At 41.9% G+C, this 22,119-nt stretch overlaps 1 protein-coding gene across 4 annotated transcripts; it reads left to right on the top strand.

The window, feature by feature from the left end:
• Nucleotides 1-7,800: 7,800 nt before the first annotated feature.
• On the top strand, nt 7,801-21,085 carry LOC137768616 (GTPase IMAP family member 5-like). Of its 4 annotated transcripts, none has more exons than XM_068550160.1 (3): nt 7,801-8,000; nt 18,049-18,097; nt 19,552-21,085. In XM_068550160.1, the coding sequence occupies exons 1-3, from the start codon at nt 7,995-7,997 to the stop codon at nt 20,436-20,438; spliced, it is 942 nt and encodes a 313-aa protein (XP_068406261.1). In that variant the 5' UTR covers nt 7,801-7,994; the 3' UTR covers nt 20,439-21,085. The 4 variants fall into 4 exon arrangements, with proteins under 4 accessions (XP_068406261.1, XP_068406264.1, XP_068406263.1 ...); XM_068550163.1 differs by lacking the exon at nt 7,801-8,000 and adding an exon at nt 14,053-14,079 and having other exon boundaries at nt 18,052-18,097; XM_068550162.1 differs by lacking the exon at nt 7,801-8,000 and adding an exon at nt 14,197-14,245.
• Nucleotides 21,086-22,119: the final 1,034 nt, after the last annotated feature.

Raw genomic sequence — 22,119 nt, 5'->3', positions numbered from 1 at the left:
GTCATTTAGTGGGTGAATCACACACTGTACCTCCCCTGTAAAATACAGTGCCTGACAGCACTAAACGTTTGAGATTCTGTGACGTGCTTAAGTCTTAACATCATTCTATTTGTTAGGGAACCAAATGATTTTAAAAGTTACTGTTTGTTTTGAAATATATCTTTTGAAAGTTGTAAACATAAAATTCCTCTCATTTGCAAATCTCTAAAGTCAGTTTTATGTTCCTAAAAACTCCTCTTCTTCATTATACTATTACTATTTCTACTGAATATAACAAAAATAACAATAAAATTTCTACTGGGTGCAGTAAAATAACAAGTAAGCTGTAAAGTTCCTGAGGTCACATGTCTTTAAGTCTGTGCTATGGTTTTACCCTCAGAAGATGGTAAGTGAACACGTGGCTCATTTCTGTAACACAACTAATTCATGCTCAACAATCACACACGGACACACTCACACATCAATAGTCTGTTTTATGTGCATCAAATTTGCTTAACATTGAAAGAGGCTCAGCCAGATTTTATCCCTGGTACCCATTCCCAGTTAGCATTGAAACACACACAGAGGCTTACGCTTCACACAAGATGATGGACTGAATATTTTTGGGCATCATCCTGTTAAATGCAACTAGAATTTTTTAAAATAAACACAAGCTTTATGACTGATGAGCTCACTAGAAAATTAGGAAAACTCCAAGAAGGAAGCAGACAATACACATAAAAAGGATGTGGAGCTAAAAGGGGAGTTGAGAGCCATGAGGACAGGCAAACCCAGAAGGCAGGGTTGACCTACAGACAAACGCCTGCATCAATCCCGAGATGAAGAAACTCAGCCTTGGGTTGTTGGTAAAGTCAGAGAGCTGATTCTGAGGTCTCCGATCCCCAGACCCAAACCTATATTAAACCTTCCCTAATATTATAAATTCTAATGTTATAAATTAATATTTAAAGTCTTTTTTAACCAAATGTGCTGTTTTTTTATTTCTTCTTATGCTCATTTTTGTATGCTGTGCTTTTCAAGGAATTTTTCCATTATACTTAAGTAGTTGAATTTATTTGCAGAAACATAAAATATTTTATCATCCCTTTAATATGTACAAGAACTAAATTATTGGGTTGGCCAAAAAGTTCGTTTGGGAACCCAAAAGAACTTTTTGGCCAACCCAATACTTGTTCCTCTTCGAATTCTGATATTGGCAATTTATGATTATTTCTTTTTGTTTGATCAACCTGGCTAGAAGTTTAATTTTATAAGTTTTACAAAAATCTAACTTTGATTTTCTCCTTTATATTTTCTCTGTTCCATTTCATTGCACGGTTTTAAAAATGTCTTTTGCCCAGAATTTTTTAATTTCAAAGAAGTTCAACTCATCAATTTTTTCTTTCATAAATCATGCTTTTAGTGTTTTATCTAAAAAGTCATCACCAAACCCAAGATCTCCTAGATTTTCTCCAGTGTTATCTTCTAGGAATTTTATAGTTTTACATTTATATCCATGATCTCTTTTGAATTGATTCTTGTGAAAGGTATAAGGTCTGTGACTAGATTCTTTTTTTTTTTTTTTTTTTTGCACGTGGATGTCCAGCATCATTTATTGAAAAGTCTGTGCTTTTTCAACCTAAGTGTCCACTGACAGATGAATGGATAAAGAAGATGTGGCACATATATACAATGGAATATTACTCAGCCACAAAAATAAACGAAATTGAGTTATTTGTAGTGAGGTGGATGGACCTAGAGTCTGTCATACAGAGTGAAGTAAGTCAGAAAGAGAAACACGAATACCGTATGCTAACACATATATATGGAATCTAAAAAAAAAAAAAATGGTCATGAAGAACCTAGGGGCAAGACGGGAATAAAGACACAGACCTACTAGAGAATGGACTTGAGGATACAGGGAGGGGGAAGGGTAAGCTGGGACAAAGTGAGAGAGTGTCATGGACATATATACACTACCAAATGTAAAATAGATAGCTAGTGGGAAGCAGCCGCATAGCACAGGGAGATCAGCTCAGTGCTTTGTCTTTTCGTTTTGTTTATGGTTTCCTTTCCTGTGCAAAAGCTTTTAAGTTTAATTAGGTCCCATTTATTTATTTTGTTTTTATTTTCATTACTCTAGGAGGTGGGTCAAAAAGGATGTTGCTGTGATTTATGTCAAAGAGTGTTCTGCCTATGTTTTCTTCTAAGAGTTTTATAGTGTCTGGCCTTACATTTAGGTCTTTAAGCCATTTTGAGTTTACTTTTGTGTATGGTGTTAAGAAGTGTTCTAATTTCATTCTTTTACATGTAGCTGTCCAGTTTTCCCAGCATCTGTTATTGAAGAGGCTGTCTTTTCTCCATTGCATATTCTTACCTCCTTTGTCAAAGATAAGGTGACCGTAGGTGCAGGGGTTTACCTCTGGGCTTTCTGTCCTGTTCCATTGATCTATATTTCTGTTTTTGTGTCAGTACCGTACTGTCTTTATTACTGTACTTTTGTAGTATAGTCTGAAGTCAGGGAGCCTGATTCCTCTAGCTTCGTTTTTCTTTCTCAAAATTGCTTTGGCTATTTGGGGTCTTTTGTGTTTCCATAAAGATTGTAAAAATTTTTGTTCTAGTTCTGTGAAAAATGCCATTGGTAATTTGATAGGGGTTGCATTGAATCTGTAGATTGCTTTGTTGCCCCATATTTTCATTGTTCCTCTTTTTTTCATTTTTGTGTGTTGATTTTTTTCAAAATTATTCCATTTCCTCTCCTCTTTTGCCCTTTTGTTTTTTAAGTGGTTGCTCTAGAAACTAAAGTATTTATCCTTAACATATTATCCTCTACCTTGAATTAAGAATGGACCACTTCAAAGAAGATATTAATAAAAGAACCTTATGAAAGTGTACTTGCATCTAATCTCTACCCTTCCTTTGTGATATTGTCATTTTTTGCTTCTTCATATGTTAGAAACTCACAATAGGTTATTAATATTTTGCTTTAGTCAATTTCATTTTTTAAGAAACTAAGCAATAATCATACAGTGATGTGTATAAAATTGATGACTGATTAAAAAAAGAAAAAAGAAAAAAAGAAACAGTAAAAAACAAAAATAAATAAATAAATATAGACAGTTGTTATTTGTCAAAGATAGATGAAAGTACAAAGAAAAGAACTTTGTCTTGCAAGGCAAAATGAAGTCACAAGCACAAGTTTATTTTGACTTCGATTTTGATATCCCAGCTTATAACTGGGACTGTACACTGAATCTTAGAATAAAAAACAAATTAAAAAAATAAAAAAATAAAAAAAAGAAACTAAGCAATAATCAAAATAGCAGTCTTTTCATATTTCCCACATATTTAAATTTTCCAGAAAAAAACTTTATTCTCTCCTGTTGATCCAAGTTTCTATCTGGTATCTTTCTCTTTCAGCCTGAAGAATTGTGGGACAAATTCTTTTTGCTTTTCTATCTTAAAATGTCTTTTTTCAATCTTCATATTTGGAGGGTAGTTTTGCTGGGCTGATCTTTCATTTTCCTTCAGCATTTTAAATATATTATTCCAATGTTTTCTGGTTTGCATTATTTCTGATAGGAAATTATTATTCTTATATTGTTTCCCTGTGTGTAATGTGTCTTTTTTTCCTCCCCTAGTTAATTTTAAATTATTCTCTCTCTCTCTTTCTTTTTTTTTTTTTTTTTTGTTTTTAGCAGTTTGACTGTAAAGTGCCTGGATTTTGGTTTTCTTTGTATTTCCCACATAAAGTTAAAATTGTTGGATTTATGGGTTGAAGTTTTTCATCAAAATTTAAAAATTTTGGTCATTATATATTCAAATATTTTTTCCTACCAGTTCAGTCTTTTCTTCTCCTTCTTGGATTCTAATTACATTAGACTGTTTGATACTATCCCAGTGATCACTAGTGCTGTGTTTGTTTATTTTTTATATTTTCCTTTTATGCTTTAGTCTCAATAAATTCTCATGGCCTGTCTTCAAGTTCATAGGTCCTTTCTTCAATGTTCAATATGTTATGAGGTCCAGCCAATAAATGTTTTGTTTTCCAAATATTTTATGTTCTATTTCCAGAATTAATGCTTTTGATTTTATATGTCTCTCATGAAATTCTTCAACTCTTAACCCATTATATTTATTTTTCTATAACTTCTTTAACACTTTTATGATAGCTATTTTAAAGTCCTAAGTTCCAATGAATGAGTCATCTGTGGTTCTGCTTCTAATGTTTAATCTTTTGATTATGAGCTGTATTTTCCTGACTCTTCATATGTCACATAAATTTATATTGCAGACAATAAAACTGAAGTCTAAAGCTTATGTTTCCCCAGGTTTGGTTTATTTTATGGATAGTGCAAGTTCATTTATCTGTCTAGTGATTACACTGATCACATCATTGGCTCCAATGCTTGAGTTGAAATGAGAATGAGCCACCATTGAATCAATTAAGTTCACTTCAGATTCATACTACACATAACAATCTCTTATCTAAGCAACATTTTATCTAATCAACATTTGAACTGAGAAAGGTGTAAGGCTCTAATTTGAAATGGCTTTACCTCACTAGCAGGGCCTAATGGGATAGAATAATTTCTCATTATTTTCTTGACCCTTCCCCATTGCTGCTTTCTTAGGAAAAAATATTGTGATGAGAACGGGAGGAGTTTTCCAGATAGACAATTTAGCATTGCCTTTAGGATCATACAGATTCCAACCTATTTAGATAACCCACATTGTTGTCAAATGAGCATCTGACTTCTCCTCCAATCTGCAAAATCTGTCTGTGACAAGCCAATACCTCCAAATGTTTATATCTACACCAAGTACTTACCCCAGGTATAGAAGGCTCCCCAGCTCTCTCCTCATCTATAAAGGGCTCTTTTATATCTAGAATTCAGTTCCTCAGTGCTTCCTTGCTTCCACCATCCTTTGACATAGAGAAGTATATTTTCATTCTGTCCAATTCTTGTTGTCAGTGTGGAAGCTGAGGGCTTTTGAATCTTTCTCCAACTTAACCAGAAGCAAAAAATCCCACATTTTAATGGATTCTTTTTCTTTTTCATATTTTCTGTAGCTTGTCTTTAATAACAACACACTTTTCAGCTAGCATTCCACTTTTCAAGCATTTGTACTGTTTTCCTCTTAATGGTTCCAGAACTATAAGGTCTCTGGTGTTCTATTCTCCGTCCTTTTTTCTTCATATCCTACACATTTTCTCTGAGTGTTTTTTGCCCATTCATTTGTTTTCTGGCACGCTGGTATTGCTTCAAATATACCCCCTCCCAGTCCTTTCTCCTGGTCTTTTATTAACTGAAACTCATCCTAAGTTCTTGCACAAGTCTCAGTTTGTGTTAACATTTGCATCTCTCTCACTCGGAACTCTTATTTTCTATCTTGGACTCCAGTGTCCCATTGTACATAACATTGGAATATGAAACACACAATGTTTTACTTCTGATTTGGCTTATAAACTTCCATCTCCTTTTATGTTATGCTATCAAACTAGGAAGCTTGCCCTGGTGCTTGTCCTATGAAACTGAATCCTGGATGACACCTACCTCACTGGTACTTCTAACAAGTAAAGCTTGGTGGCCACAACCTCTCTCTCTCCCACAAAAAAAGAAAGTAGGATCTACATGACACTAAAATAGTCCTTCTAAATGCTGGTGCATAGTGGGGCCAATGTCTTTCAGATAGTCAATATTTGATTGAAGATATATTTCCCTACAATCTCCTCTCCTGAGATGATATTTGGATAGTTCTTATTCCTTTGTAGCCCTGGGGATGCTGATAGTTGAGCTCTTGCCATATCTAGAAAAGGCAGGGAGACATCGGGGATGAAGAATGATCCCAGAAGGTTTGAACTTATTATTATTCTGTTCTGAAGGTCTGTTCAGGAAGGATGTTTTCCTTCTGTGTCATTTTTACTGGATTTATAAGGATAGAGAAGAAAATGATAAACATGTACGTCTGAAAGGAGAAGAAGGAAGAATGGAAATAGGGAGGAGAGGAAGCAGGAGCTCTGGATGGTTCTGAGACCCAGGAGTCTCAGGGCCTTGGCCTTGGATAGGTTTCCACACCGATGGCAAGTCGGAGAATACCAGGGGACCAAGCCCAGAGGCAATGGCAAATAACCAAAAGCTTATCTAATCAGAATGCAGAGGAAAATGGAGACAGACAGTTACTTTGGGGCAGGAAGGCGATCCCAGAAAGCACTAGTAGAGCCGTGGGAATGTGAGACAGGGAAGGGAAAGGAGCCGCCCCAGGTTGTGTTCATGAGCATGTTACCACTGTAGACAATGATGAGGGGGTTCCCACCACAGACAACTGGGTCTCCATCCTGCCGGGGACCACAGCAGTTGCTCCAGAATATACCTCAGAGTTATCCCACTTGGTGGGCAGTGCACAATTTAGTAAGCAAGGAAACTGGGGTATTTATCCACTAACTTCTCACTGTCACAGATTGAGGTCTGCTCCTGGGGACCTTAGCTCTCTGATGACTTCAGGCTGCTCCGTGCACTAGCCAAGCATCCTCTCGTAACCAGGTAAATCCTCAGGCAGAGAGTCACAACTGCTTGAAGGAAGACACCGCATGCGTGCATGAGAACACTGAATGGCAAGGAGATGTCAAAGAGGCACTGAAAGCATCTTCATGAAAGGTACAGGTTGGGTGTCAAAGACTTAGTCAAGACTGGTCTATGTGGCCTGGACTAGGGTGCAGCCAGTGAGGAGACATATGCACCTCAGTCCTAAGGAAGTACTCACTCCCAGGGCCATTCACCTGTAGGGTTGGCACTTGAGAGACCTTGGCAGTGAGTGCCTCCTTCAACTTTGTGCCCTGGACACCAAACTTGCCTCACACTAGTCCTGGCCCTGCTGATCTAGTGGGAGAATGAGAGACTCCTGGCTTCAACGATGCTGAATGGAAACAATGGGAGCGTCAGTCACTCGAGAGATTCTGTACCTGAAATAAAGAATGGAAAATAGTGGAAGTTGGGTCTCTTTCCTACCTGAAAAAATGGGCTGGAAAGAAAGAGATGAAAAAGCAGGCCCCAGTCAGTAGAATAGGGCTCAGGACAGCCCTCCTTCCCACACACAGGGACAGTCAACTCCAGAAAGCTTGAGTTAGGTTGGTGACCTGACCAGTCCTAGGGCCAGTCCTTTTGTAGCCTGTTCACCACACCATTGGCTCTTTTGCTGACCTCACTCTCACGGCCCTCTTGAGAGAAGACAGAATAACTAGAATTGCTGATACCAACACAGATGACCAGACTAAGCCTCCTCGTAAGGCTAATTTAGGAATTGTGTAAAGGTATCCATCCTCAACATACCGGCTGGCTTCAAGTCCTTCAGTAGCTGAGACTTCCTTTCTCAGATAAAACTCTGCTTCTGGATTTTTCTGACAGACTGGACCCCAGAGGAGCACTGGCCACATGGGTATCCAGTCAATGGACAGCTGTTGAGAAAAGCTACCATGTTCTTTGTTCTGGGGCAGGAGGCTCTCTGGACTTATTTGATATGGGGAAAAAATGCTACAGGGTAAAAAGTCATTGAAGATTAGATCACTAAACAGTTCTAGAAGGAGAGTCAGGCCTCGCGTCCTACAACACCCTTCCCTTCTTCAGGTATGACAAGATATTTGGTATCGAGGGGCCCTGTTGGAGACACACACCACTTGAGTCACAACAAGAGGGAGGTTTTGTAAGGGAAATGCTTTAAGCCCACAATGAATGTTCCTGTCTCTTTAAGTCGGCACCACCACCTAACCCTCCCTCTGCGCTTTCCAGAGCTCTGAGTCTCAAAGGCCTGAGACTTCCTCTGTGCACACTGGGAGAAAACAGCCTGCCGCACTCACAACCGAAGGGAAAGCAGAGATCAGGGCTTTCTCAGATCACCTGTCAGAGTCTGTCACCAGGAAAGGCGAGCCCCGGCAGGGGACAGGAGCTGCGACCAAGCAGAAGGAACATGGCTCTGAGAGCATTTACTGTCTGAGCACCTGGGTTCCAGCAGGCACCATGCGGGTAAGTAAGAGCCGGAGCCATTAAGATGGGGCGTCCAGATCTGTAAAGATGTCACAAGTTTCCAGTAGAGGAAGTTCAAAAGAAGGTTTATGAGCCTCTTCTCCAGTCTGGAGGACACACATTCCTGTCTCCTTCCACACTCCCTCCATACAGTAAGAGAAGTGTGTGCTGGAACCACATCTAGGAATAAAATACATTTTAAAAGGCATTCAACATTGCCCAAATGGCATTTTCAGCACAGGCAGAAGATATTTCTGTGGCCCCCAAAGCAGTCTAACTTCAGAGCAAGTTACAATGTGGTGAGTCAGGATACCATCAGAATTCACCCCCCAGATTCTCCCTCTCCCCTCTGTCCACAGGAGGGGACCCTCAAGGAATTTAAGAGGTCCAGAACTAGGTCTTCAACCCCTCTCCCTGCATGACCCCTTACATGTCTGCTCCCTAATTCAGGTCTCTCCCACGCCAGCTGCAGGGACACCTCAATTTCATCATCTGTACAGTGAAGGGGTCTGAATAAATAGCTCGTTTCCAAACTCTGATTTGTGGACTGATTACATCAGATACATCAGGTTCGTAAATCGGAATTTCTGAGCATGGTCCCCCCAGAATGGACATTTTTAAGGAACACTCAAGTAATTCTGAAAAACAGCAAGTCTGAGAGGCACTGAACTACATGAACTTTGAATTTTCAGAGTGTTCCGAATACAGGATTCTACATGTTTTACGTAGTTCAATAACTAAGAACAATTTGTCGTCCCAGATTGCAGTGGGAGCTCACCTCCTTCCTGAAAATTATTTTAAATGATTTTAACCCCCATTTCAAACTATATGGAAAGTCCAGTCACCTACTCGAGAGTTCTGTGGATTCCCTGTAACTCACTTCCTCCTTTCCAGCTTTGACGAGGACATCTTGCTTTAGCTAAATTTTTCTTCTTGGCTCTGAACCTTGCGGCTCTTTCTTCATTTCTGCTTTGGTGTCAATTATGGGAGTTTGTTGATTTCTAGACACAAAATAACGAATCACATTATGTGATTTACCCCTGGGGTAAACTTTACAGAAAGCTTTGGGCGGGGTGTAACCGGGGGCAGCGGCAGGAGAGTTACTGCAGAAACACCGACAGCTTTGGTTTGAGTTCTAGGCAAACCTGCCATCTGAGTCCTTTGGCCAGAGACAGGTTATTCAGCCAACCTCTCCCTTTGCTTTTGCTTTGTTGTTGGTGCCAGTAGGGGGAGAACACAGTTACTTGTAGGAACCAGGTGGGCGACATGAAGAGGTAGAATTTGAAATGGACGTTGAAGCACAGGACAGGACTCAGGCAGAAATGTGTGGTGGGATGAATGGTCCTAGGAATGAACGCACGAGGTGGGTTGGAAAAGGCCCTGAAATCTGCTGTCTGTGGAGGGGCTGACTGGGGAGGGGATTAGGTGGAAATGAGGCTGGAGTAGACGGAGGAGAGACTGTGCTCTCGTGTTCAGGCGCTCCTGTGATCAGGCAAACTTGACCACAGAATGTTTAATTGTATTAAATAATGTTTGAGTGGGTAAGATCACTTTACCTTGAGAAGCCTCAGGTTTGAGGCAAGAACATAAAGAGCCGGGGGGGAGCACCCCTGTCTCACCATATGTAGACATATTAGGACGAGCCAAGTCATGCGGTTCTCTGAGAACAGGAGCTCTCCAGACCAGTTTGGGAAATACCGTCTGTTTTCCGATTTCCAAAAACGAAATTCCAATTTTCTTCTTGTTTGTTTCCCAAGCCAACAACCTTAAGGTAGGTCCTAAGTCAGTGAGCAAACTTTCTTGTTCTCAGGGTTTTCCAAAGCCCCCCACCCCACCCCCAGCTGCTGAATCTCCAGGGAAAACTTATTTCCTACCGCTTATGTCACTAACATAAAATTACCTGGAAAAATTAATATCTAAAGCTTACTCACTGACATAGAATAAGTGTTGTCCTCTCCCCTCCGCTCTGTGCATTTCGAGGCCCTGAAAAGACAGCACAAGCTCACCAAGTGTTCTCACAGTATCGTCCCGACCCCAGACCAGGCTCTTCCACTGTCTTCCCTAAATTCTGATGCTCGGAGAGGGCAGGAACTATGACTTTTTCACTGTGGTGTCACCAGCATTTTGGACTTTGCCTGACACATTGGAGGGAGTTATACTTATTTGATGAATGAATGATTGAAAGAGTTCCAAATGGTGTTTGGGACTCTTTCAGTTAATCATGAGAGGACAGAAGACAGCAAGAGATGAAGAAAACGCCTATGGTAAGAACACGCCTCCCAACGCGTGTTTGCCCCCAGGTATGAGCTCTGGGTAGTAAGGGGGATGGGCTATCTCAACACTGAACAGAGAGAAGCCCCAGAGGTTTCTCGATGCTGGGATGAAACAGCAAAGAGCCCTGGGACTGGCATTTGACCTAGATCTCTGCCCCTGACCTGCTGTGAGATACTGAGTTCTTTGACTAACCTGCACCTCCGTCCCCAAGGTAAAATGAATAAACCTCCTCTGATCGCCACAGAAGGGGATGTAGAGGGAATCCAACTGTATACTAGAGGGAACATGATTCACCAGGTAGAAGATGTTAGGGGACAAGGATGGAGGGTTAACCAGGTATCTTATTAGGCAGCAGGTTTAAGAGAGAGGAGAGGAAGAGGAAGGCAAGAGGGAGGGAAGAAGAGATGGTCTCATCTTATCCTCCCAGCAGCCCTATGAGGACAGCGCTACATTATTGATCCCATTTGTGCAGAAGAGGTTTAGCACTTAGGTTAAGCAGCTTCCCAGGGTTATACGGCTGGCAGGGGGTGGGGCTGTGATTCAGACCGAGGGTGTGGGACACCAGGCAGCCCTCACGGCCAGGCCCACTGCCCCTCCTGCCTATCTTCGGTAAGAGGGTATCTGGGAAAGTATGGCAGAGGCCACTGAAGTTGTGAAATAGGGAGCAGCTCTGCGCAGTGTGGATGACAGATAATTTACAGCCTTTTATTTGAAGAGGAAAGTAATCTACTGAGAGTCAAGTGATTTTCTAAGGGTAAAACGTGGCAAATCAGAATTGGAACTTATTTTTCCTTACTGTCCTATAGGAAGAGTTTCCTTAACCGGATACAGAGTCAAAATACCAAAATTTCTCAAAAACTGTCTAAGTGAATATATATATATATTCATATCAAACACATACATCTCCTCTCACCTTTTCTTTTATCTCTTCAAGCTTAAAAATTCCTTGATCATGTACTGATGAAGTTTCTTTCATATTTCCATGCCCTGCTGCATGGATCTGCTGTCATTTTACCTAAAGAGGTTCATATTTGGCTTACTTACGAGAGTTGTTTTTGGCCATGATGAGTTTTTCAAGCAGAAGATTTCAAACAATGCATACCCTCTTACATAGTCTTGTACAATATTCAGTATTGTACAATATTCAATATTCTTGTACAATATTCAATATTCAACTGCCTGGCTGGGCAGATGCTACTACTGTTTCCAGAGAATACCCAATGGATTGAATTCCCTAGAAGAGGAATTCCTGTAAGTCCTTGGGGAAGCCAGAGCTAGGCTATGACCCAAGACTCATTTTTTTTTTTGAAGCTTTTTTTTAATTTAGTTTTAAAAATTTTTATCGGAGTGTAGTTGCTTTACAATGTTGTGTTAGTTTCTGCTCTACAGCAAAGTGAATCAGTTATACGTATACATATATCCCCTCTTTTTGTAGATTTCCTTCCCATTTAGGTCACCACAGAACATTGAGTAGAGTTCCCTGTGTTATGCAGTAGGTTCTTATTAGTTATCTATTTTATACATAGTAGTGTATATATGTCAATCCCAATCTCCCAGTTCATCCCACACACCCCCGTCCCCCCTTGGTATCCATATGTTTGGTGTCTACACCTGTGTCTCTATTTCTGCTTTGCAAATAAGTTCATCTGTACCATTTGTCTAGATTCCACATATAAGCGATATTATACGATATTTGCTTTTTTCTCTTTCTGACTTACTTCACTCTGTATGACAGTCTCTAGGTCTATCCACATCTCTGCAAATGGCACTATTTTGTTCCTTTTTATGGCTGAGTAATATTACATTGTATATATGTACCATATCTTCTTTACCCATATTCCTCTGTCTATGGACATTCAGGTTGCTTCCATGTCCTGGCTATTGTAAATAGTGCTGCAATGAATATTGGGGTGCATGCATTTTATCTTTTTGAATTATGGTTTTCTCCGGGTACATGCCCAGTAGTGGGATTGCTGGGTCATATGGTAGTTCTATTTTTAGTTTTTTGCGGAACCTCCATACTGTTCTCCATAGTGGCTGTATCAATTTACATTCCCACCAACAGTGCAAGAGGGTTCCCTTTTCTCCACACCCTCTCCAGCATTTATTGTTTGTAGATTTTTTGATGATGGCCACTCTGACCAGTGTGAGGTGATACCTCATTGTAGTTTTGATTTGCATTTCTCTAATAATTAGTGACGTTGAGCATCTTTTCATGTGTTTATTAGCCATCTGTATGTCTTCTTTGGAGAAACGTCCACTTAGGTCTTCCACCCATTTTTTGATTGGGTTGTTTGTTTTTTTGGTACTGAGCTGCAGGAGCTGTTTGTGTATTTTGGAGATTAATCCCTTGTCGGTGGCTTCGTTTGCAAATATTTTCTCCCATTCTGAGAGTTGTCTTTTCGTTTTGTTTATGGGTTCCTTTGCTGCGCAAAAGCTTTTAAGTTTAATTAGGCCCCATTTGTTTATTTTTGTTTTTATTTTCATTACTCTAAGAGGTGGGTCAAAAACTATCTTGCTGCGATTTATGCCAAAGAGTGTTCTGCCTGTGTTTTCCTCTAAGAGTTTTATAGTGTCCAGTCTTATATTTAGGTCTCTGATCCATTTTGAGTTTATTTTTGTGTATGGTGTTAGGTCTTTTTTTTTTCTTGGTGCCCTGGGAACCTTCATCTGATAGTGGCAATGTTTGCCTTTTCTGATACAACTGGATTTGCGCTTGTTTATTCCAGCAATAAAATATTTTGAGATTTTTTTCTAAATTTGTCTTTTACCTCTTTTTTTTTTTTTAAGTAGTTGTCTTCCAAAATGATGTAGTGTTTTGTTTTAATTATTATTTGGTGTCTTAATTATTTTTATACCTTACATTCAATCTCATTCTTGGCCCAATTCTTGTTTATTTTATATTTCCTTTCACTCTTTATACCACTAATTTTAGGCACTCCTTTTTACTTTGGAAATAGTGTTAAATCGTGTATATCCCCTGATTTACTACATCTGAAAACACCTAAGATCTATTCTTCCACATGCTAGCGAAATAGCTCATGGATACGCTGAAGAGAACTGCTTACCACTCCTCAAAAATCACACACACACACACACCCAAGAAGAGACACCCAACCCCAAGAAACGAAAGACAAGGGTAGTCACTCTCTGACTCCCAGCCCTGGGGAGTTTCTGGAAAGGAGGAAGGCTCCATTCTAACCTGTTCCACATCTGGGCTCCAGCTTTTCACGAAGGTAGAGAAGTCCTCCTTCCTGAAAAGCCAGTGATTCTTTCTTGCGCCAAAGAAAATAACTACTTTTCTCGGTAGATCTCTTTGTAGGTGCTTTCACAGGGAGACTCAGATCAGCGGGGTCTGCGTTAGAGTGAGAGGTACTGGGACTCAACAAGAGAGATGAAACGGTGATCTTCCGGGAATGGTGGCCGGAGAGCACCGCACGCCCGCGGAGGCAACAGGGGCCTTTAGCAACGGGGGAACAGGGGGGATTGGGGCCCGTGTTCTTCTCTTTCACGCTCCAGACATCACTTCTTTCCACACGTCTTAAAGAGGAAGCGGCAGGGGGCGGGGCGCTCGCGGGCTCCGACAGGAAGCATCCCATTAGGGGGGCACCACGCTCCGAACTCGCGGCTCTCCGGTTTCCGCGGCAGCAGGTTCGCCCCATCCGGAGGGGGTGTCCCCAGCTGCGGGGACAGGGGGCGCACTCCGTTAGCCCCATTTTCCTTCTTGCCCTGCAGCCGTGCCCTGGAACCTTCGGCCGCGCGCTCGCGCCGACCCGCCGGCACCCAGGCCGCAGCGCCGCGCCTGGTAAGGGGAACCCGGCGGGGGTCCCAGCGTCCTGGGTGGAGACCCGGGGTGGGGGGGGGGGGGGTCCTGGAGCCCGCGGTTGAGTTAGGGCTACTGATTCCTCGTGGGATCTGACACCGGTTACCAGACTTCTGGGCTCTCCCATCAGTGAAACGGGGCGCCGATGGTGAGCGTTATGGGCAACCGCGGATTCCTAGCGGGAGGGAAGCGGCTTCGGGAACCGCTCACCCCGCGTTCACGGCCCATCGCTTTCCACAGCGCGGAGGCCTTTTCCGTCTAGTTGCCAACTTCTTAGCTCTTCTGACTTTCATAAGCTTCACGGGGTTTCATAAAGCTTCACTAAGATTCTCATCCCATTTGACAGATGAGAAAACTGAAACTCACCAGGTGCCCCAACTAGGAGGGGCGTACGTCTCAGTTTTAGCTCTTAACCTCCCCCGTACCAGCCCCCCCCCAATCCCTGACAAGCACCATGCCCCCGAGAGGCCTGGGTACCGGGAATCTATTCCTAGGGCTCCACAGGACAAGTAGGGGATCATTATGTTCCCACCCTCACTGAGCCACGTGCTCCAAACGAAACCTCTCAGTGAAATTGTCCTACTGATCTTCTGAAAACCAGCCCATTCGCCCCCAAATACCCCACACTTTTCCTACGACACGATGTCGAACTCGACCCTATGGCAGACAGATTCCAGTGTGTACAGGAACCATCCCTTTGTCTGCTAAACCTCCTGTGAGAGCCGCGTTATGAAATCACAATGCTAAACTCTGAAACAAGTGATACCAGGAAACAGAGGGAGGGGGCAGATGGGCGAAGGAGAATATGAATAAGGCAGACAGAAAATATTTTTATCTTTCCTAAAACAGCGTGAGAGAGCCTGCTTTCCAAGGGTTTGATAAAGTAAGGTACCGTCAAGATAAAATCAGGTTCGTATAATGTAAAAATCAGGAGGTACATTAGGCTCATTTGCTCCAGCCTCCTACCTAAGCTAGATCCTCCTGCTGTTCCTGTCACATACTCTTATACTCTCTGCTCGCATACTGCCCGCGACTCTCTCATGATTCCTGATCCCGCCTGGGGGAAGATTAAAAGGGTTTTACTTGTGGAGAAGAAATCTGCCTCCACTCCTGATTCTCCCACTTCTGTCTACTATGGTGATTGACACGTGTCTCATTTCTTCCGGTTTAGGATGCTTCCCGATCTTTTCCTAGGCTTGATTCTGTCCTTTTAATATTCTAGGACTCATTTTAGCATCTCCATCAATATCCTTTCTGGCTAGCCTCTGCACACTTTGTTATTTGTTAATATCTGTCCAAAACAATCTACTCCTCGGTGGGATGTGTCTCCCCCGGCAGCCTGACCCACTCAGAAGACAGTTCAGGAGGACCGTGCGCGCCTCTGCTAATGTAACCTGAACTTTGATTGGCTTTTATGACAGCCACAGAGCTCCATTTGGGTCACACTGATCATCAAGTCATGGGAAAACACCAGATTGCTTTAAACTGAAATACTTCCATTCCGAGCAACTTCTGCCCCCTGCAATTTTATCTTTGAATAATCTTTTTTTTTTTTTTTTTTGAAAACGTGCACTCAAGATTTTGCAATACAGTTCTCTTTGTTAGTTTTAGGGTAAGCTTCCAGCCTGTCTGCCTCAGTTTATGTCCTGACCATGGATGGCAGCATGGTATGTGGTGTTCCAAGAGGTTCACTGACTTTATAATCTCTTTTCCACCCTGATAAATCTAGGAGAATACACAGGCAAAATGAGCCATTTTTTGGTCTTAGCTCCATGGCAGTTGTGTGATCATGGGCAGGTCAGTTGAGGCTCAGTTTCCTAATATTTTAATAGAAATTTTAATACCTATCTTGATCACATCATAGGGAATTTAGGAGAACAATTAAAAGAATGGACATGAAAGAAACTTGAAAATTACAAATGGCTGCACAGAGGATTATTACCATGGTGAAGTTCATCATCAACATTGTCACCACTGTCGTCATCGTCTTTACCACATCGATATATTGATTCCAATATATAGAAACTGTCATCTGAAGTAGAAAAGATGTCAGAGAATTTGAGCAGTTTTAGCAAAAGCTGGAGTATTATTTACCAGAGGCAAGGACAGCATGTGGGAGAATGTGGTGAGGAAAATGCTCTTCTCTGGGCTTAAGGTAAGGAAAGTGGTGCAGAAGGAAAAGGAAAGGAAGGAAGGAAGTTGCCTTAATAAATTCTAATAATGTGAAAAGGGATGGTTTCCCTAGTGACGGCCATTTCTATTCTTCCCTACTGAGTGGATAGAAAAATGTGAAAAAGGTAGAAATAACAGAATCAACCTGAATAGCAAATAAACTATGAAAACCGTTTTGAATTCAATGTTAATCAATAAAATGCACCTTTAAACCAGTTAAAGACATCCTAATATATGCCCATCAGGGTGACCAAAAATTAAAAATCTAATATCACCAAGCGTAAGTGAAGATTTGGGGGTTTCTCACCCGTGGCTGCTGCCAGTATGACTCAGCACAAGCTTCTTGGAGTCATATTTGGCAGTATCTTGTCAGGTGGAAACTATATATCCCAGAGGAATCGTCCATGTGCACAAGGAGACGTGGGGGGGGGGATTCTTCTGCAGCATTGTTTGTAGTAGCAAGCACGTATTTTGGCACACCAAATGTTTGTTAATAAAGAGTTGGATAAAGTGCTACATAAATAATGTCACTGACATAAAAGATTAAAATACCAAAAAGTACTATATATTACCTGTACATACATTTGTATCTCAGAATATTGGTTGCCTCTGAAGGGAAGAGGGAGAATGAGACCGGTTGGGGGGAGTCAAAAAATAAAGAAATGGAACTATATGTGTTATGATTTAACTTTTTCAATCAAACCGAACAGCAGCAGTAAAAATGCCAAAATACTTAGATCTGTTCATTGCAAATAGTGGGCATTTGTTTCATTACTCTGTGTATTTCTCCCCTTAAAATGTTTGTTTCATAACTGCATAATCTTTAAAACTGAATAAATAAAATACAGTCTCAGAGATCATCTTAATTATAGTGGCATATTGCATGCTTGCCTTTTCTAATGCATGCTTACCTTTTCTAGCACCAAGAAGGATGACACAATATTATGCCTCATCTGAATGAAACATTTATCCCCATAGTTTTGCCAGTTTCTGGTCATATCTACTGGAATTTTTTTTAAGTGGGTATTGGGAGACCCACAAGGAAAGACATTTGGTTTAAAACTGAGCAGGAAATGAACTTATCTTGAATTTGTCCTGAATGTTGACTCTGTCCCTCAGTCATGGCACCAGCTTCTCTCCACCAGCTGCTCAGAGGGGAGGGAGGATGGTGGCCGTGCTCCGCCCTCTTTCCCTTCGTCCTCTCATGTCCATCCTCAAAGGAGCCGTGGATCCCCCAATTCCACACTCCCATTGGAAGGTACATTGTACTTTCCTCTTTGCTACTGGGATATCCATCTGATACAAAGAGTTTCTGGGACTGGAAATGGCCAGTACTTCAAACAAACCGATGTCATTTACAGCAAGGCAATTTTTATTCTCTAGTCTAGCAAGTTTGCTTACTTTGATTCCAATAATAATAATAATAATAATAAAACAATAAAAAGTCCTGCTTCTCATTCCATAGAAGAAGAGTTTCTTTATTTCATGTCTTTTCAAGTAGAGGGGAGATAATCAACTGATTTGTTTTCAAACATTTCTTGCTTTCCTATAGGATGAGGAAAAAGCAAGGGTTCATTGTGTTAACATAACCTAGCATCACCTGGGTTGCTTAAGGTTATAAATGGATATTGGAAAGTAAAATATAAGTTAGAAAATTAGCAATGGAAATGCCTCATCTAAGGATAATTATTCTTGGCTGTCTGAATTAGAGGTGTTCTCAGGCCTTACCAAGTCCCATATGGACACTTGCTTTTTATTCCTTTCCTTTTTTTATTCCAGAAGAGAATGGAAGGGCTTCAGAGGAGCAGATACGGGACTATGGCTGAAGGTAAGAAAGCCTCCAAATTCTCAAGAGCTCTAGGCATCAGGGAAGAGTCACTGTTTTCTCTCCTCCTCTCCCTCACCTCAAACACAGTGACAGAAAAGAAACCCAGTTATTTTCAACTGCAGAAGAAAAAGGCAGCTATCATGTTCTTTATCTTCCCTACCATCATCACACCCACACACACCCGAGTGTGAAGCTCTCCCCTGTGCCGTGATGTATGGGAAATGAGGAAATGAAACTTCAAGTCAGAAGTCAGGGGACTTGGAAACGAATTGTGAAAACGATATCCTTCCCTGCCTGCACTCAACTGAAAAGAGGAAAATTTCCCCATAGAGATTTAGTAATCGTGTTTGCTAAAAAAAGAGGAAAAGAAGAACCAACACAGAATAAAAGGAATAACAATAACAGATTCTAGGAGCCTAAAATGAATTTATTTGAGCTCATAAGAGCTCTAGAAATCCTTGGATTCTCACTCTCTTCATCCCTTGAAGATTTTAGCTCTTGATGCAGTGTCACCCTCGACAACACCACTTTTGTTCTAATTTCCTGTAATTCTATCAGCCAAATTGGCGATCTTTCCAACACATGTATTTCTTATACATGATGGTCTTATCATCTCTTCTTCAGCCACCGATCCAGGGTCATCTGTCAGACTCCGTCCTTGACTTTAACGACAAGCCTTCTGTAGGCTCACTTCCGACTCCCCACCCAAAAAGCAGAAACTCAGGGACCTTCAGCTGGTCCTCAGTGGGAGGTCACTGGAGCTCTGACATCTGAGACTTCCTTTGCCCCCAAGGTTCAGATGAATGTGATTAGCAGTCTGTGTGCCTGGGCATTAATTGGTGGGTGAAAAAGAGGTGATAATAGTTTCTCATTTGTGACTTCTCATCCTCCGCCTCTGTCTAATCTCACATTTATTTAGCATGAAACTGGCCTAAGCACCATCCCTGGAAAAGCACAGGGACCACTTTTCTTTCTGAAAAGCTGTGTTTTCCCTGGTCCTGATGAAGTCCTCGGAGCATCCGTCATAGTGTAGCAGTTCTTACTCTTGGCTATGGGTGCAAGTTCGGCCTCCCAGTGTGGGCTTCCTGCCATTCAATAGCCGCCTAAAGTTGTATGCAAACATTTGTATTTAAGTATCACTATTTGGCGGGGAGAGAGGTCCATAGCTTTCATGAGATACCATGAAAGGTCCGTGACCTAAAAATCTTAAGAATCACTAACTTTACCAACAAGGACCTACTGTATAGCACAGGGAACTCTGCTCAATATTCTGAAATGACCTAAACGAGAAAAGAGTTTGAAAAAGAATAGATACATGTATATGTACAACGTAATCGTTTTGCTGAACACCTGAAGCTAACACATTGTTAATCAACTAAACTCCAAGATAAAATAAAAATTTTTTTAAACCACTGACTTAGTAAAACACGGAAAACTCTTTTTTTTTTTATTAGGCGGAACAGAACATACGCGGTCTGCAGCCTCGTCCCCACTGAGGATCGTCCTGGCGGGCAAAACAGGCTGCGGGAAAAGCGCCACCGGGAACAGCATCCTCGGCCAGCCAGTGTTTGAGTCCAGGCTGGGGGCCCAGTCGGTGACCAGGAAGTGTCAGGGGGCCACGGGCACGTGGAACGGGAGGAGCATCCTGGTGGTGGACACGCCCCCCATCTTTGAGGCGAGGGCCCAGGACCAGGAGGTGTACGAGAACATCGGGGACTGCTACCTGCTCTCGGCCCCGGGGCCTCACGTGCTGCTGCTGGTGACCCAGCTGGGGCGCTTCACAGAGCAGGACGTGGTGGCCGTGACCAGGGTGAAGGAGGTCTTTGGGGCGAGAGCCCTGAGACACATGGTCATCCTGTTCACCCACAAGGAGGACTTAGCGGACGGATCCTTGCATGACTACGTAGCCAACACAGACAACCTGAGGCTGAGGGGCCTGGTCCGGGAGTGCGGGCAGAGGTACTGCGCCTTCAACAACCGGGCGTCCGGCGACGAGCGGGGGGAGCAGCTGGCCGGGCTGATGGCCGTGGTCGAGGGGCTGGAGAGGGAGCACCAGGGCGCCTACCTCAGCAACGACCTCTTCTTTGATGCACAGCGGTTCCAGCAGGGCGGGGGCGACCCCCACGGAGAAGGTCACGTGCGCTACCTGGCCAAGGTGCGGTCGCATGTTGCAAAGCAAAAGCAAGACCTGCAAGAGGCCCAGAGAAACCGTGCCTTCAAGGCGCTCCTCCGAGTCAAAAACTGGATCACTTCTCACATCAGAATATTTGCTGTTCTTGTTATATGTTTTTTGATCTTTCTTGCCATTTTAATTAGCTTGTGTAGTACTCACGAATGCTGAGCATTTTCAGAGGATACCTGCCATCAGCTTCCATTTTTTCAGAGTCAGCATCTTTATCTATATTGATAAGGAACTTTATTTGCTTTTTACATAATTTCACTTTCAATGTCCCTTCCTTGCATCAGACACACCATCCATTTTCTTCAGTTGCTTTTTATTTTCCATCCACCTGACCCATCCGTAGATCAGTCTAGAGCAGCCTGTTGCCTGATGTCTGGAAACAGTTCTTTTACACAGGCATACCTCGGAAACATCGCAGGTTTGGTTCCAGACCACCACGACAGAGTGACTATCAAAAGTATCACACCAAGTTCTTGGTTTCCCTGTACACATAAAAGTTATGTTTATGCTACACTGTAGTCTATTTAGTGTGCAATAGCATTTTGTCCAAAAAACAATGTATATACCTGAATCTAAAATTACTTTACTGCTAGCCATCATCTGAGCCTTCAGTGAGGCATAATCTTTTTGCTGGTGGAGGGCCTTCCTCCACGTTGATGGCTGCTGACTGATCAAGGTGGTAGCTGCTGTTGTGGGGCAGCTGTGACAATTCCTTAAGATAAGACAGCAGTGGAGTTTGCCACATCAATTGACTCTTCCTTTCACAAATGATTTCTCTGTAGCACATGATGCCATCTGATAGCATTTTACCCACCGTAGAACTTCTTTCTACGAATGGGTAGAAAGAAGAATTGGAATCAGTGCTCTCAAACTCTGCTGTGGCTTTATCAATTAAATTTATGTAATATTCTAAATCCTTTGTTGTCACTTCAACAGTGTTCACAGCACCTTCACCAGTAGATTCCATCTCAAGAAACCGCTGTCTTTGCTCATTCCTAAGAAGCAACTCCTCATCTGTTAAAGTTTTATCATGAGGTTACAGCAATTCAATCGCATCTTCAGTCTCCACTTCTAATTCTAGTTCTCTTGCTGTTTCCACCACATCTGCAGTTACTTCTTCCACTAAAGGGTTGAGCCCCTCATAGTCGCCCATAAGGTTTGGAATCAGCTTCTTCCAAACTCCTGTTAATGTTGATATTTTGACCTCTTCCTATGAATCATGAATAGTCTGAAGGGCATCTAGAATGGTGAGTCCTTTCCAGAAGTTTTTCAATTAACTTTGCCCAGATCCATCAAAGGAATCACTATCTATGGCAGCTATAGCTTTACGAAATGTATTTCCTAAATAATAATACTTGAAAGTCAAAATTACTCCTTGATCCATGGGCTACAGAATGGATGAAATCTCAAACTGCTTAGAACTGCTTTTGCTGCATCCCATAGGTTTTGTGTCATTGTGTTGTCATTTGTTTCTATGTATTTTTTTATTTTCTTCTTTGATTTCTTCAGTGATCTCTTGCTTATTTAGTAGTGCGCTGTTTAGCCTCCATGTTTGTGTGGCTTTTACAGTTTTTCTCCTGTAATTGATTTCCAATCTCATAACGTTGTGGTCAGAAAAGATGCTTCATACGATTTCAATTTTCTTAAATTTTCCGAGGCTTGATTTGTGACCCAAGATGTGATCTATACTGGAGAATGTTCCGCATACACTTGAGGAGAAAGTGTATTCTGCCACTTTTGGGTGGAATGTTCTATAAATATCAATTAAATCTATCCGGTCTATTGTGTCATTTAAAGCTTGTGTTTCCTTATTTATTTTCATTTTGGATGATCCGTCCAT

Source organism: Eschrichtius robustus, chromosome 8, assembly GCF_028021215.1.
Source record: "Eschrichtius robustus isolate mEscRob2 chromosome 8, mEscRob2.pri, whole genome shotgun sequence".
Taxonomy (NCBI): Eukaryota; Metazoa; Chordata; class Mammalia; order Artiodactyla; family Eschrichtiidae; genus Eschrichtius; species Eschrichtius robustus.
Note: the sequence above shows the minus strand (reverse complement) of the source record. Positions and strands in the feature narration are given on the sequence as shown.